Source organism: Corvus moneduloides, chromosome 20, assembly GCF_009650955.1.
Source record: "Corvus moneduloides isolate bCorMon1 chromosome 20, bCorMon1.pri, whole genome shotgun sequence".
NCBI classification, from domain to species: Eukaryota; Metazoa; Chordata; class Aves; order Passeriformes; family Corvidae; genus Corvus; species Corvus moneduloides.
Genome location: NC_045495.1, coordinates 5,947,805 through 5,963,495, shown reverse-complemented (window position 1 = coordinate 5,963,495; position 15,691 = coordinate 5,947,805). Strand labels below are relative to the sequence as shown.

Genomic DNA, 15,691 nt, shown 5'->3' with positions numbered 1-15,691 from the left:
AACACAGCAAGAAGCCCCACAAAGCCCAGGAGAGGCTCTGTTTTGGTCCCGAGGAGTGAACACTTCCCTGGTAGATTTGTTTTTGCAGAAGTACCTGGGCGCTGTGGCAGCTCTGCGGACCCTGGGCTAGGGAGGGAGTACCCCACATTCCCAGAGGTGCCCACTCATGTGCAGTTATTCCCTTAAAGCCCCAGCTCCTGGAGTCACTCCATCCCTGCAGGAGCTTGGCTTTTGCCAAAGACCTCACTGCTGTGGGCAGTGAAGGAAGGCGTTTGAGAGGGAACACAGAGCAGAGAAAGCCCAAAGGTGAGTGTGCAAATAAACCCTTCTCACCTCGAGGTTGCCCTGAAGATGCACCTTGTGGCCCTCAGGTAACCTCACCTGTGGTGGAGGAGGGTGTAGGGGCATTGGGAAGGGGGAAAATCCCTCTTGTGTGGTTAGGAGCAAATTGGGTGCCGACGAGCTGCTCTCTAAATCCTTCCTGCCCCAGAGCCAGGGCCCCTGAGGGGAAAATCCAGCCCTGGCATGGCTGGGGATGAGCAGGGCTGTGACAGAGGAGCAGGTGCTGAAGGGTTAACAGGGAGTGTTTGCAGCCAGTCCCTTGTCACCAAGGAGAAGGGATCGGCCCTTGGGAAGGAAACAAAACACCACTGCCCCGGAGGGTGATTTCCTCTCCCCGAGCAGCATTACAGCCCTGAGACCCCAAAAGGGCTCTGGGCAGCAGGACAGTGTCACCACCCTGGGTGGCAGGGAGCAAGCAGCACCAGGTGAGTGTGGCTGCTGGGGAGCTGGGCTGGGCACAGGGCTGGGGCAGCTCCCCATGTCCCCATCATCCTTTTCCCTCCGCCTCCTCCCAGTCTTACGGCAGGATGTGGGGGACAGCAGGCACGGGGCCGCGGAGCATCCGTCCCTACCAGTCCAGCGAGCAGTACCTGTACGCCATGAAGGAGGACCTGGCAGAGTGGCTGAAGGAGCTCTATGACCTTGACATCGAGGTGGGCACCTTCGTGGAGGTGCTGGAGACGGGGGCTGTGCTTTGCTCCCACGCCAACCACGTCACGCAGGTGGCCGGGGAGTTCGCCCGCGCCTGCCCCAGCGTGGCCCGGCACCTCCACCTGCCCACTGCCGGAGTCACCTGCAACCTCACAGCACAGCCAGGCACCTTCCAGGCCAGGGATAATGTCTCCAACTTCATCCAGTGGTGCAGGAAGGAGATGGATATCAAAGGTAGGATGCCAGGCTCTGTTTGTCCCATGTCTCCATGTGCAGGTCCCCTCCAGCCACTCCCTGTTTTCCCATGTGTCCCCCAAACCCAAACCTTGGCATGGGACAGCACCATGTGCATGCATCCCTGAGCTGGCATTCCTTGGACAAGGTCCTCCAGGCTTGGCAGCAGCTTTGTAGGGTGCTGGCACATGGCTGGAGTGTTTGCTTGGGTGCAAATGTGCACTGGAGCAATGGGAAAGGAAAGGGTGCATGGCACGGTGTGTCCCTGCCAAGCACGGCACGATCCCAACCCTAAGGACAGCAGAAGTCCTGACTCTGAGCAAAGCATCTGTCACCCTGTCCTACCACCATGGATGCCCAGAAAGGGGAGTGGCACAGAGCAAGACATCCTCAGGGCACTGAGACACTGAGTTTTGTGGCTTTGGGACGCAATGAAACAGCTGTAGATGCCCAAAAGGGAAGGCTCTCCCTCCTTTAATTTATCCCAACTCTTGTTGAACCCAACCATATTCCTGCTGGGATGGCTCCAGTGAAGAGCACCCTTTTGGGTGGGTTTTGACTCCGTCTGTGCCCCCCATCCCCTTTGTCCCCATGCCCACGTGCCACCCCTGGCTCAGCCCAGCCCTGCCCTGCCCAGATGTCCTGATGTTCGAGACAGAGGACCTGGTGCTGAGGAAGAACGAGAAGAACTTCGTGCTGTGCCTGCTGGAGCTGGCACGCCACGCTTCCCGCTTCGGAATGCGTGTCCCGACCCTGGTGCAGATGGAGGAGGAGATCGAGGAGGAGCTCCAGCAGGAGCTGGACCTGCCTCCCACCGGCACCGCCCTGCCCCGGCCCCCCAGGAAACCACGGGACCTCAACAACCTCGACCAGATGGTACGGAGGGGCATGGAGATGGATGGGGATGGGCATGGAGATGGATGGGGGCGGGCATGGAGATGGATGGGGGCGGGCATGGCCACCTCAGGACCTTTCCCAGCAGCTCTGGTGATCACCCATCCCTGCTGCCCGCAGGTCCAGCAGCTGGTGAGCCGCTGTACCTGCCCCATCCAGTTCCCCATGATCAAGATCTCTGAAGGGAAATATCGTGTGGGGGACTCTGACACCCTCATCTTTGTCCGGGTGAGTCTGCTTCACCCTGTGCTTTGGGGGAAAAGCATCAGGAATCCTGCTCTGCTGCCATGACCCCTCTTCCATAGTGCCCCAAATGGGGCCCGGGTGGGAGTTTTGACCATTATTCCCAAAGCCAGGCAGCAGGGGAGCTCAGCCCTGCTACTGGTGTTTGTATGGATTTAACCGTCCGTGTGTATGGGGCAAACCCTGACATCCCACCGAGCCAAAGCCTGATCTTACCCAGCAATGGGAGCACTGGGATGCTCTGAATCGATCCCTAAGCCTGGCCTAAGAACCCAGCACATGACGAAGGACAGGAATTTTCCAAAAGGGTCCCCATCCTCCTCGTGGTGACGAAACAAACCTGTTGGGATGGCCGCAGGAGCTGTGCCAGGGATGCAGCTGTCCTTTGGGACACTTGGTGGCACTTCGGGCAAGCCCACAGCTCTCGAAGCTCGGCCGAGCGTGCCACCCTCAGGGTGTCCCATGGCATGGACATTCCCGTGCAGATCCTGCGGGAGCACATCATGGTGCGGGTCGGGGGCGGCTGGGACACGCTGGAGCACTACCTGGACAAGCACGACCCGTGTCGCTGCACCTCGCTCTGTGAGTCCCCGCGTCCCCAAACCCCGCGGCTGGGTGAGGGAGGGGAGTCTCTTATTGGTCTCGATGCTTCTCGGGGCCGTTTTCAAGAGCGGGAGGCTTTGGTACCAGCCATGCCTCGTTGTTTTGCCGGGGAACGTCGGGTTTTTGGGACTTTCTTTGGCTTTGGTGGCCACTAGAGGTCATGGAAGACTTTTGGATGGAGCCAGACCCCAAAAGCCCCTTTGCAGAGAGCGCGGCTTTCTGCCGGCACCCTCGAGGGGCTGGGTGCTGGGTGCGATGGCTGGGTGGGCTGCACCCAGGGGTGGGTGCAGGGAACAGGGGTGCTGTGCTGAGCCCCCCCGCTCTCCCACAGCTCACAAACAAGCCTGGAAAGCCCGGAGCCCGCAGCAGCAAGTGCAGCACGAGGTCCGGCTGTGCCCGGCCCCGAAGGCGGCCGCCCGCAGCCCCCAGCCCGCGCTGCTGGTCAGCCGCTCCCAGAGCCCCCTGCCCCCCGTCACCTGGGGGCTCCGTGTCCCCCCCGGCTCCCGGTCCCCTGCCACCCCCTCGCCAGAGGGCTCCGGTCGTCAGCCGGGTGCCAGCCTTCACCAGGAGCCAGCGCAGCCCCGGAGAGTCCCTTCGGGCAGGTAAGTGGTGCAGAGATGCTTTGTGCCCCAAACTGCCTGGCTTCAGAGCAGTTTTTCTCACATCCTTGGAATTTGTCCCCCCTTTCCCTTCTGGAGGTGCCCAGCAGCAGGCGGGATGGGGGCGATGCAGCAGCTCCCTGGCCCCCCTCCTCTGTCTCTCCCTGCAGGATGCGGGAGCCGCCACCCGCTGTCCCTTTGGTCAGGCAGCCGCCACCATCCCGGTCACCCGCTCGATCCAGCTCCCCTGGGCACAGAGCGAGGGGCCGGGCACCCACCCCGCCCCGGCTGAGCTTCCCGAACGGCGCGGGGGTCCCCAGGGCACCACAAGGGACCAGCCCAGGGAAAACCCCCCCTGTGGCACCGGCACGGGGCAGGTCCGCAGCACCCAGCCCGCGGACAGTGCCAGCACCGCCAAGAAGCACCCAGCAAGGAGGAAAATCATCTGTGGTGGCTGCCAGGCCACAGGAAGCGGGGACACCCACCACAGTGACACCCCGAGCCCCCAGTCCCCTAAAGGTCCGTGCCCCCAGTCCCCTAAAGGTCTGTGCCGCCTCCTCGCACCGGGATGCCCCGGGAGACTCACAGAGCCCACGGGAAGGGAGACAGGCAGCCCTTGGCCGGGGCCGACAGCCCTCACCTCGAAATTCCTCCAGCCAAGCCCCGACACTGGACAGCAGCGTTAAACCCCCCATCAAAGCCAGCCCGGCCTCCTCCCGGCCCCCCACCCCTCTGGCCCATCCTGCAGAGGGGTGCAAGGTCTGCGCTGCCGAGGAGGGTCCCCAGGGGACACGGCAGTGCCCCCCAGCCCCGAGCCCGAGGGCTGCGGCTGCTGAGGGACCTCGGGCGCCAGCGGATGAGGGCGGGGGAGCCTGCGGCCCTGGCAATGGGGCTGCGGGGCTCCGGGGGTGCTGTGGGAACCCGCAGCCCCTCGGCTATGACAGGGTGGTGGAGGAGCTCTGCCGCGGGTGGCAGCCCCTGCGCCCTGTGGGGATGGGGAGCCAGGTCCCCAAAACACCCGCACGAGCTGCCCCAGACCCGGGGGAGGCAGAGGGGCCGGACGTGGGGGACCAGACCCCGCGGGGACCCAGGGCCAACAATGTCACCAAGCCCCGACGGTGCCTGAAGAAGCCCGAGCGTGTGCCCTCCATCTACAAGCTGAAGCTGCGGCCCAAGGTGCGTCCCCGGCGGGACCACAGGCCGGGCAAGCGCCCCTCGCGCATCCCCACCCCGCTGGGGCATAGCCCCCCTGTCCCCCGGGGCCAGCACCGGCCCCCGGGGCCACCCCGAGCCCCCCAGACCGGCAGCACACGTCCCACGGCCAAGCCCTCCCTGGGTGACAGCGGCGCCTGGCTGACGGAGGATGATGAGGAGTCGTGGGTCTGAGCCCAGCCCGAAAGTCAGTGGGGACAGACGGACGGACGGACGAGCTCCTCCTTCCAAAGGTGGGAGCGATGCTGAAACTGAAGCCGGAGCTGCAGTGCCCGAGGTTTCCAAGGGCAGAACGATGGGATAGCTCCCAGACCACCTGGGGGGTCCCACCTCGCTCTCTGGAGCTGCATCCTCTCCTTCCCCATGGATTTTTTTCTGTGCTGGTAATCCTGCTAAGCAGACATTTTTGTACTGGTTTGGGTGGGAAAGTCCAGCCCCAAACTGAGACAATGGGATGCCTTCCGCAGGAGGAAGGACACCCCACCCTTGACATCCACCCAAACCATCTCATACCTCAGTGTTCCCCATCTGCACCATGGCACAAACGAGCCTCATGTCCGACAGCACCAAGAGCCTTCATGAGTGCTTGGGTCACTTGGGTCAGGGGGTCACAGAAGGGGACCCCATGGGGGAACCAGGGTGGCCGTGGTGCCCTCTGGGGTGATGGATGTCACCGAGGGTCACAGCAGGCCCTGCTGCACCCCCAGCCCACAGCCACGGACCCCGCAGTGCTGTTTGTGCAATAGAGATGTACCAAAGCTCTTCTATTTCCACATCTTTTCTGTGTGAGTGGGGAGAGAGAGAGGATAATCCTGATGTGGGCACAGCAAACGTCCCTCTGAGAGCCCCACAGGGCCCAGGAGAGCCCCATTTTCCAAGAGAAGATGAAGTCAGCCCCACTTCTCCGCAGAGGAGCAGCAAATGGGAGCGCTGGGACTCCGGGAATGTAAAACCTGCTGGCAAAAACACTCCTGAGGCTGGTATGGAACAAGGGGGACAGACCTGATTTTTAATTCAATTTCAAAGAAGGAGGTGCAGGGCATCACAGGCGGTGTAGACACCTCGGGAATTTCTGACAAGAAGTCCAGGGGGGAAAGGAAAGCCAAGTCCAGGCAACCGGGATGCTCACTGGGGCAGGAGGAGGAGGAGAGGGAGAGGGAAGCATCCTTGGTGGGGCCGAACCGAACCCAGGCTTCACCTCCACGAGCACGGGGCAGAAACCTGGCACTGCCCTGGGCACAGTGGTGGGGACATCCCAGCCTGTCCTCAGCCCAGGTTGCTTTCAGCAGGGCCAGGGTGGCGCTGGGTGAGTGGTAACTCTGTAGTAAGGTGTGAGTAGGGGTGCTCGTGGCTGCTGCTGTGCTCCCGTGTCCGATCCCTGCGCCTGGACACATCGGATCTTCCTGCCTAGGATTCCCTGCCTGCACTCAGCGTGCCACCACCACCACCTATCCCTTCCTGGGCTCTTGGGAAAGTAGCTCTTGGTAGCCCTTGTTTTCCCGGGAGCTGGGAAATGCTGTCGAAGCAGTGAGAGTTGTTATTTTTACTAATATAACTTCCTCTGTCTATAAAGTACAATAGAATATAACAATTATATTTATAACCTTTTTTGTTCGTTTTTTTTTTCTTCAAAATACTAAATAGATGCTATAAAAACCTGTAACTAATTGTGCTATAAACTGCAGGCTACAGGGTTTAACAAACAATGTATTGGCTTAGTCGTTGATATGTGTACGTCGGAGCACTTCATAAATGCTTTATTATTAGCATTTACCAAGGAATTTCCTTCTCAGACAATTTGGAGGGATAAAGCTCTAGCCAGAGATCGATAAGTGGACTTACACGTGTTCATAAATCCTGATGGGAGGAGCTTGGATGGGGAAGCCGGGTTTGCCATGAAGGCAGGGATGGTGACAAGTGCCACTGAGACAGACCCGTGTCCCCTCATCGCCTTTCCTAATTTTTTCCCTTTTTTTTCCCTAAATTTTGGAGCAAGGGGTTTGATTCCCCAAACAGGGAGGGAGGAGCAGGATGTCCCCCCAGCCCTGGAGCAGGGATGGGGTGGGGAGAGGCACTGGAGCTCAGCTGGAGCTGCCTTTGATGGGAAGCATTTCCAAGAGCACGGTGGAGCTGCTGGGCCATGGACACCTGGCTGTGGTGGGAGAGAGGGGCGGGTGTCCTGCTTTGCTGCCCAGAGCAGGAATCCCTCCAGCTCCTTGTTACAGCAGGAATCACGGAGATGGTTTTGCTGGAGGATGGATCAGACACAGATCCTGCCTCTGGAGGCGAGGATGGTGTTTCCCTGTGTCTCACATGGAGAAACCACGACACCCTCGGCCTCTTGCTCACCCTTCACCACCCCATCACCATTTCCTTTGCCACCCGCCCTGCAGGGCAGGGTGCGGGGGAGCTGCAAGTCTGGTGCAAAAATAAACCAAAAGATTAAAATATAATTTCAAAAATAAAAATGTGGGGCTGACTTTCCTATTAGGGATAGGCAGAGAGAAAAAAAAATCCAGGAATGCAACTGGAAATGCTGCTCCAGCTCCCCATTGCTGCCGAGGCTGCCTTGCCACGGCCGTGTCTCACCGGGATGGAGGCGACATCCCTGCGGGGAAACCCGGCGGGGCCGGACCTGGTGGCACTGCCGGTGGCTGCGGTGGCACAGGGGCTGTCCACCTGCCCGGGACACCCCGGGGGTTTGGGGTGAAGCCGTGCAAAGCCGGTCACCTGCTGAGCCCAGGACGAGAGGTAGCAGAGGGGTGACCTGCCCGGCAAGGAGTGTTCCCAGATTATTTGGTGTTCCCAGGCTGGGGGGAGGAGAAGCCTTCCCGGGCTGTGCTGGAGTGGAGGGGAGCTCAGAGCCCTGGGAAGGCAGCCCTCAGCATCCTGGGGATGTCAGGGGCAGGACTGGGACTTAGTATTTTTTTCCCCCTTCCTTGCTTTCATCCAGGAATTCCACCTGGAAATCTGACCCAACTGAGCCAAAAGACAGCCCGTGTAACCTGGCTGCTCTGGCTTCCAAAGGGAGAAATCCCAGCTCCACAGGGGGAAAAACGGGACTCCTGTTTCCCTTTGCCCCAGAGATGGAACCAGCCCCAGAACACCAGGATACAGGTGCTGGATAATTCCCTTCCAGAGGCAGGTGAGGTCAGGCAGGCAGCAGCAAACGTTGCCCTTGGGCAGGAACGGGCAAGGATGAACCGACAGCCAAAATCTGGGCACCCTCTGAGGCACCTCCTCCACCCTCCAGTGCCATATATAACCCCTGGAGCCTTGGAGAGAGCTCAGGGGTTTAGCCAAGGACCTCCCTCACCCCTCCCCACCTCCAGGCAGCCTGGCCACCCCTCTGCTCCAGCCTGGCCACCGCATCGCCCTGCCCAAGGTGCCCCGTCCCCAAATGTCACCGCAGGGGAAGCATCCCCCAAGGTGCCTCCAGCACAGCTCCCACCGCCCGGAGAGTGGAGCCGCTGGCGGTCACCGGGGGTGGGCAGGTCCCTCGGGGCAGGGGGGGCTCACATGATGGTGCAGCGGTTCCTGCGCAGGGCGCCCTGGAAGCGGATGGTGGTGTGGACGTGCTTGCAGCGGGCGCAGCCCACGCTCTTGAGAAGCTCGCTGAAGAGCAGCAGGATGTGCCAGTTGTACTTGGCCGAGCACTCGATGTAGCCGCACTTCCACGTCTTCTTCACCAGGTTGGAGACGTTCCAGCGCGGGATCACCCGGCCCCGCTGCAGGTCCCGCTTGTTGCCCACGATGATGATGGGCGTCTCCGAGGTGCCGATGACCCTGGAGGAGGGAAGGGGACAGGGCACGGCGTGACAATCCACCAGCCCACAGAGCTCAACCCATCCCAAACGGGCTCGTGGCTGTGGCTTGCCAAGTGGAGGACGCCATGGCCAGCCACTGCTCATGCCATCTCCAGCTGCTCACTCAGGGCTCACCCACAGGGCACACCTGCTCTTCTCTTGGTTTTTGGGCTCCCAGCCCTGCAAAGGGGCTTTGTGCCAGTCTAATACCTCATCTCTGGTGCCAAGATGTGCCCCGTTGATGCTGTATCCCCTTGCCAGGAGCCATGGGGCTATTCCACCCTTCCAGGAGCTGCAGGGCAGGATGCACCATCCCAAAGCCGTCCCTACCTTGTTTCCAGGATCTGCTGGCGGATGGTTTTGATGTACTCGAAGCTGTCAAAGCAACAGATGTCATAGACCAGGATGTAGGCATGGACGCTCCGGAGCCCCCTGCAACACACGTCCGCCCACTCCTGCAAGGTGCAGAGAGGGATCAATCCTGGCTCAGCCCTGCTGCCGTGCCGGGGGGATGCCCTGTGCTGCCCTGCCCTGCCCTGCTCTGGGGATGGGCACCCCAAGGAGGCTGCTGTGCCAGCAGGAAGCAGGGGGCTGCACATTCTCCAGCCCCGACACTCAGCACCCACCTCTGCTCTGCCCTGGCCCATCCGTGTCTGCCTCCACAGCTTTTCAGCCATTCCCCCATCTCCAGAGATCCCATATCCCCCTTGGTAACCCAGGGGAGAGGAAACAGGATTTGTCAGCCCCAGTTCCACTCCTGAGTGAGGGTTACAGCTGGGAGTGGGGCTCAATGCAGCCCCCTGCCCTGGCTGTAAAAGCTTCATCCTCCAGAGCTGCTAATTAGCTGTGTTAATTAGTGATGCACTCTAGCTTCTGGGGCAGGGCATGGCAGGTGAGGAGGATGCTGAGCTCCATCTGAGGTCTGAGGGTGATGGACCAGCAGTTCTGTGGGTCAGAGGGGGAAGGTGACAGCAGGTCTGTTTGGAGGGGACATGGGGACAAGAGAGGAGCAGAGGCTGCTCAGGAACTGAGTCTGTGAGAGCAAGATGGGGATCCAGGGCAGAAGCAGGCAGAAGTGGCCTCTCCACAGCCAAAATCTGGAGCTGTAAGAAATATATGCTGTCAGGAAATTTTTGGGTTTCTGGGAACAATGGGATTTTTTTTCCCGTGCTGTAAGAGTGAAAATCTGCCTCACTTCCAGGCACTTTCCCATCCCAGCAGTGGGACTGGGAATGGCTTAGCCCCTGCAGGCAGCACTGCAAAACCCTCCTGAGGGCCTCTGGAAAGGAGAAAGGTTCTCCAAGGAGGAAAAGCATCACTTCTTCCCGAGCAAACCCCTTCAGAACCGTGAATCAGCCCTTCCTGAGTTGATCATCGAAATGAGCCAAAATAAGAGGACCTGGGACCAAAGGGACCTGGGGAAAGGGGAGTTTTGGGGTGTGGGTTGATCTCCGTCACAGAGGGCAGCACGGGAAGGAGCTGGGGGGGAGCAGTGACCCAGCCCCTCTCTGCCCACCGAGGGGAGGAGATGCTGGGAGATCCTGAGGCTCAGAGATGCAGGAGGATGGAGCAGCAGCCTCCGGGTTACTCTGAGTCCTGATACACCTGGGACATGGACAAACTGCAGCCATTTCCCCATGCTGGGGGCAGCTTGCCCCGGTGCTGCGATGTCAGGATGGTTTTCCTCACGCAGTGCAGGTTTCCCGGGATGCTGGAGCTGGAGAAGTGTTGCACTGCGGGAGCAGGATGTCAGAGAGCCACTGGCTCCTGCTCCTCTCCCAGGATAGCACTGCAGGGATGCTTCTCCTGGCACGGAGCTGAGCCCGGCGATGTTTCCCGGCAGACAGAGCTGTATTCCTCACCACAGCCCTTTCCTTTCCCCTCGGAGCCATCCCTCTGCTCACCCTCTCTTCCCTGGAAACCTCCATCTGTTCCCACCGGCCGCTTCCTCTGGAGTGCAGCAAGGCAGGGAGTTAATGGAGTGTGTGAGCATCGGCTGCCGTGTCAATAAATTACCCTTTGCTATTTCGGGCTGTTTCTCACGCCAACCTTTCGTTCCCTGCACTCACCTATTAATTTTTAAACCTTCTCCTCGCCTCTGGAGTGCTCGTTTCACCCCCCGCCCGATGGCACAGAGGCTCTTGGAGCACTACATGACCCGTCAGGCGTGGGGACACTGTAATTAATTGAATCGTCCCCACTGGTGGCACTGCCCTCCAGTGTGGCTACAGCCATAGCTGGGGACCTCCAGCTCCTTTCCCCACAGTGGTGACACAGCTATGCCCCCAGGACTGGGGCTATGGCATGAGCTTAAGATCCCCTTTTCCCCCATTAACTCCATCCAGAAGTGGTGGGCACTGGTGGCAACACTTTCCAACCCCACACTGCCTTTTGGGGCTGCTTTGGAAGCACCTGAGGGGGTAGAGGAGGAACTGGTGGGTTCAGCACTCCAAGAGCAAGCCCAGGCAATGCTGGAGGGGGTGATGGCCACCCCCAGGAGGGGACAAGCTCTGCCTGGCTTGGGCAGTGGGTGCATCAGGGACTCTCCATTAACCCCTGTTTTTCACCCCAATGCTCTGGTTTTGGCCCTGACAGCCACGGAACTGGATCCCAGTGCTCCAAGATCCCAGCCAGATGTGGCTGTGGGCAATGCCAGAGCCACGCTCCTTGGACTGGGATGCCACCTCTCTTGTGTTTGTTGTCACCAAACTTTAAAACACACTTCACCCTGGACCTGCTCAGCCAGCATCCACGAGGACACAATCCCTCATTTAGCAACCAAACCCTGATGTGGAGGGAGAATCATCCCCGGAAGAGGCAGAACTGGAACCCCGCAGAGTTTAACAGCCAAAACCCCACAGAGGTTACCGGAGACCCGCAGAGGTGGAGGCCCCCTCGGGTGCCCCCCTACCTGCAGGGTGTTGACAGGGAAGGCGGTGATGGGGGGAAAGTCCATGATCTGCAGGTCGTGCACGTGGCCGTTCATGACGACGGCGGGCAGGTAGACGCGGCGGGCCGTGGTGGGCACACAGACCTCGCTGAACTCGTTGTACAGGAACTGCCGGACTATGGCACTCTTGCCCACGCCCTGGGCTCCCAGCACGGCGATCTTGAAGGTTGCCACCATCCCGCCGTGCGCCGGCCGCTGCCCTGGTGCTGCCTCTGCGGTGCCGAGGCTGCATATTCCCGAGCAGGGGGCCTCAGCCCCATTCAGGATGCATTTCCCCTCCGGGACTCTCTGTCACTGCAAGGCCAAGGAGAAGCCGGTCAGGTCTGAGAGACACCCTGGAGTTACACCGGTGCTGCTTCAGGGGATATTTTTTCAAGCAGGAGCTTTCCCTGAGGAGCAGGAGCTGACAACGTGCCCAAGGAGGCAATGCCTCGGCATTGCAGGACCTCAAGGTCCCCCTTGGAGACTCCCACCCCAGCAGCCAAGGAGAGCCAGGATTTGAGTGAACTTCATTCCAGGAAGGTTCTCACAGGCACATTCAGCCCTTTCAGTACCAGAGCGAGGAAAGGCTCTCTGCGGCTCAGGGTTTGCTCAGCCCGGGGCTGTGCTGGGGACTCGACCCACGGGCACTGTCACCAGCTGCTCCTTCCCGGTGCTGCCCCAAGCCGGGGAATCCATCTTCCCTCCGCTTGGACAGCCGGAATTGCCTTTTGCCGGGCGGGAGGAGATCGCTCAGCGCCTGCGAGCGACAGCTTGAATGTTTCGTTTCAGGCTTTGAGAGGCTGGGCAATTAACTTGATGGGGACTCATTTGCAATCCAGCTGACAGGGTGAGCCCAGAGCCGCCGCCACCCCGGCGCAGGGCCACACGTGTGGGGGGACACGGGGGGATAACCCACACACAGGGGTGTGGGAGCCGAGTCTGAGGAGACCAAACACCCGCTGGTACTGCGCTCCCGAGCAGGAGCTGTGATGGGGACAGCAAAGGCAAGGGGATGGGTCCCACTTTCACTCGCTCTCATCTCTAGGAAGCAGCTTCTGCTTTATCCTAAAGTGTGGATCCTTTGACCAATTTGTGATGCCCTGGTCCATTTTCCCTGAAAACCATCCCCAAAAGTGCAGGGCAGCAGCTGAAAGTGTCGCGTTCAAACTCCCTGTTCCGCCTGTCTGATGGAGATTATTTACCCCAGGGGGAGCCTGGGCACAGGCGTTCCCACTGCTGGGTGTTGGAGTGGCCAAGCTTCCCGGGATCGCTTCAGCTGGGCCATGGCTCACACCACCCTCACCCCGATCACACCAGGACTGGGGACCGTGTCTCCCTGTGCTGCTGGCACTGTTCCCCGGGGTGCTGGCTGTCCCCAGCCCCGGCAGTGGGAATATTTCTGTGCCAAATGCAGGGAAACGGGGGCTGCGGGAGCCCCCAGGCCCGACCCTGCCAGGGCCTTTCTCCGCCAGCAGACAGCACTGTCACTGCAGGTCCCGGGGGCCACTCTGCTGCAGGGACAGCCCCGTCCCCACAGACCCTTCCTCCTCACAGCAGCATCCCCAGCTCCTCTGCGGGGCCGGAGGGTCATGGAGCGACACAACTGGAAAGCCAGTGCCCGCAGCGATCCCTGGAACCGGGGCACAGGCTGAACCCCGCTGTGCCTCCGCCAGAACCTCACCCCCCTCTGTGCTGGCACACGGGGACTGTGCACCCCCAAAAACATCAGAGGCCGACCTGACGGTCCCCGGCCCTACATGCAGCTACCGGGGGAAACTGAGGCGCAGCGGGGGGACCCTTCGGGGCACCCCACGGTGGGGTGGTGGAGCAGGGACCAGCCGCGATCCCCGGGCGCTCAGCACCAGGCCGGGCTCCGCGGGCTGCAGGGCCGGGCGGGGGCACGCAGGGGGCTCCCAGCAAAGGGAGCTCCGGCCCCCGCTGCGACCTTGGCCACCCCGCCACGCCGGGGGCACTGGAAGGAGCGACCCCTGAGCCCCGTGGGGCGGGAGCGGCGGCGGCATCCCGCACCCCACATCCCGCACCCCCCGCATCCCGCACCCCCCGCATCCCGCACCCCCCGCATGCCGCCCCCCGCCCCCCGCATCCCGACCCTCCTGGGGATGCTCCGGCCGCCGTGGGCAGCGCAACACCCCCTGCCCGCGGGCTTGCTGGGGCTGGAAGTGATCGGGGGATGCCGGGGGGGAGACGACACCCGCACCCGCCGTGCCGGCGGGCGAAGGGGAGCGGGGAGCACCGGCGCTCAACTTTCACTGGGGACCCCCTTGTCCCCTCATCCCGGCCACCCCGGCCCTGCCCAGCCGTAACTTTACCCCCTCCCCGTCCTGCCCTTCCCGGCGGATCCCCCGTACCTGGCAGCGGCGGCCCGGGCCGGCGGCGCCCCGGCGGGCGGCGGAGCCATGCGGCGAGCCCGGCGCGGGGCGGGCGGCCCCGCTGCAGAGCCCCGGCCCGGCCCGGCCCCCGCCCGGCGCGGTGACACCGGGGGGCGGCGGCGGGGAGCGGGGAGCCCGGCCGGGGCACGGCGGGGGGGCCGGCGGTGTCCGGGCAGGGATGGAGGCAGCGCCCGGTGGGATGGCGGGGATGCCCAGGCGGGAGGCGGGCAGAGCCTGGGGAGGGATGGAGGGAGGGATGGAGGGAGGGATGGAGGGAGGGAGGCAGGCAGAGCACAGGCAGGGATGCAGGCAGCGGCCGGGGAGGGAAAGAGGCTCTGCCCAGGCAGGGATGCAGAGGATGCCCGGGGAGGGATGCGGGCAGTGCCCGGGAGGGAAGGAGGCAGCACCGGGAAAAGGAGGCAGGGAATGCCCAGAGCGAGCCGCAGGAATCCAGCAGAGACGCCGGCTTCTCCCGGGGCTCTGGGGAGGCGCCGATGGGAAAAGACCCTCCCATGTCCCCCCTGCAGTGTGCTGGGTGCAGCGCCGTCGCCCCTTCCCTCCCCGGCGCCCAGCGGCATCGGTGCTCTCGTTCCCTCTCCGGACGATCCCCCCGGGCCAGACTCCTTCGGGGGAGGTGGGCAGGACCCCTCTGAAGGAGTCTTTCCCTCCTCCGACGCCGCTGCTCGCTGTGCTCTTGGGCACATCGCTTCACCTCCCCTGTGCCAGCCCCCGGCCCGCGGGCAGGGCTGGGGGTTTCTCTGTGCCCGGGGGGGCACCCCGAGCCCGGGCTGGTTGCAGGCGCCACCAAAGGAGGGACATTTCTGTTGCAGTGTCTGCATTTTTGGGTCACCCCGCACGGAGCATTTACCTGCGTGCTGGACAGAGGGAAGATGCTGGCTGCACCTCCGGGAACATGGTCCGGGCCCCGGGACGCGCTGCTGATGGACTCCCTGCACCCCGAGCCCCACTCCGGGTCACTGTGACACCAGCGAGCACCGAGGTGTCTCCAGAGGTCTGGCTGCGACCACACGGGCTTAGCTGAGCCCGAGCAGCGGCGACAGCTCGGCCGGGCTCCCCCCAGCCTCGTCAGCACCTTTGGCTGGGAAAAAACATCATCTCCGCGGACTCTTCTCCAGGGTGAGGAGGGGGTGCGAGTGGAAACACAATGCCACATCCTTCCTGGTGGACAAAGGACGCCAGACACAGCCCCACGGCTGGGGGGGACAAATGTGGGACAGCCTTTGTGCCACCCTGGCATCAGCACCAGGCAAAGGGGGTCACAGCCCCTTCGCCGTGCCCCACGTTACAGCCGTGCTGGCAGAGATCTGGGGGTTATTTCCCTGCAGAGCTGCCCGATGGTCGCAGCAGGGGAATATTTATGCGTCCCTGGGGTTATTACCAGCTCTAGATGCTGCTTCCCTTCCCCACATGGCCACAAAGCAGTCCCGAGCCCTGGAATGTTTCGGGGAGAGCGCAGGGATCGGGCTGCACATGAACTCTCCTGCACAATTCAGGCTCCAGCCTCGGGGCTATTTTTAGCAGTTCCCTCCGAGATGCTCTTCAGTTGCAGTTTGATGTGTGAAATTTAATATACGAGGAGCCGGGGGGAGGGGAGCGGGGCTGGATCTCGGCACATCCCTGCTGGCTGGGAGGTTTATCCCAGTCTTAGTGACAGGGGTCCAAGGCAAACCTAAAATCATCCATCCAAGAGCTCCCCTGTCCTGGTGTGCAGCTGGCAGCAGGAGACAGGCAGAGCTGGTGGCTCGGGGGGGCTGTGGTTAGCTC

General features: G+C 61.9%; 2 protein-coding genes across 5 annotated transcripts; one reads left to right on the top strand and one right to left on the bottom strand.

The window, feature by feature from the left end:
- Positions 1 to 205: 205 nt before the first annotated feature.
- Positions 206 to 6,226, top strand: GAS2L2 (growth arrest specific 2 like 2). The gene is made up of 7 exons (XM_032129548.1): positions 206 to 767; positions 858 to 1,227; positions 1,865 to 2,103; positions 2,242 to 2,349; positions 2,850 to 2,946; positions 3,299 to 3,569; positions 3,737 to 6,226. The coding sequence occupies exons 2-7, from the start codon at positions 870 to 872 to the stop codon at positions 4,950 to 4,952; spliced, it is 2,289 nt and encodes a 762-aa protein (XP_031985439.1). The 5' UTR covers positions 206 to 767; positions 858 to 869; the 3' UTR covers positions 4,953 to 6,226.
- On the bottom strand, positions 5,762 to 15,422 carry RASL10B (RAS like family 10 member B). 4 transcript variants are annotated; one of them, XM_032129553.1, is made up of 4 exons: positions 14,775 to 15,422; positions 11,496 to 11,828; positions 8,915 to 8,959; positions 5,762 to 8,564 (listed from the first exon to the last, which is right to left on the bottom strand). In XM_032129553.1, exons 2-4 carry the CDS (start codon positions 11,709 to 11,711, stop codon positions 8,256 to 8,258), a joined length of 570 nt encoding a protein of 189 aa, XP_031985444.1. In that variant the 5' UTR covers positions 11,712 to 11,828; positions 14,775 to 15,422; the 3' UTR covers positions 5,762 to 8,255. The 4 variants fall into 4 exon arrangements, with proteins under 4 accessions (XP_031985444.1, XP_031985441.1, XP_031985443.1 ...); XM_032129550.1 differs by having other exon boundaries at positions 8,915 to 9,039; positions 14,775 to 15,408; XM_032129552.1 differs by lacking the exon at positions 14,775 to 15,422 and adding an exon at positions 13,886 to 13,940 and having other exon boundaries at positions 8,915 to 9,039.
- Positions 15,423 to 15,691: the final 269 nt, after the last annotated feature.

Bases quoted from the DNA above. Each gene is read 5' to 3' on its own strand.
- RASL10B (XM_032129549.1), bottom strand. From the start codon at position 9,408: ATGAAGCTTTTACAGCCAGGGCAGGGGGCTGCATTGAGCCCCACTCCC. The intron at 8,565-8,914 runs GTAGGGACGGCT...TCCCTCCTCCAG, and splicing joins CAGCAGATCCTGGAAACAAG to GGTCATCGGCACCTCGGAGA.
- GAS2L2 (XM_032129548.1), top strand. From the start codon at position 870: ATGTGGGGGACAGCAGGCACGGGGCCGCGGAGCATCCGTCCCTACCAG. The intron at 1,228-1,864 runs GTAGGATGCCAG...TGCCCTGCCCAG, and splicing joins GAAGGAGATGGATATCAAAG to ATGTCCTGATGTTCGAGACA. The intron at 2,947-3,298 runs GTGAGTCCCCGC...GCTCTCCCACAG, and splicing joins GTGTCGCTGCACCTCGCTCT to CTCACAAACAAGCCTGGAAA.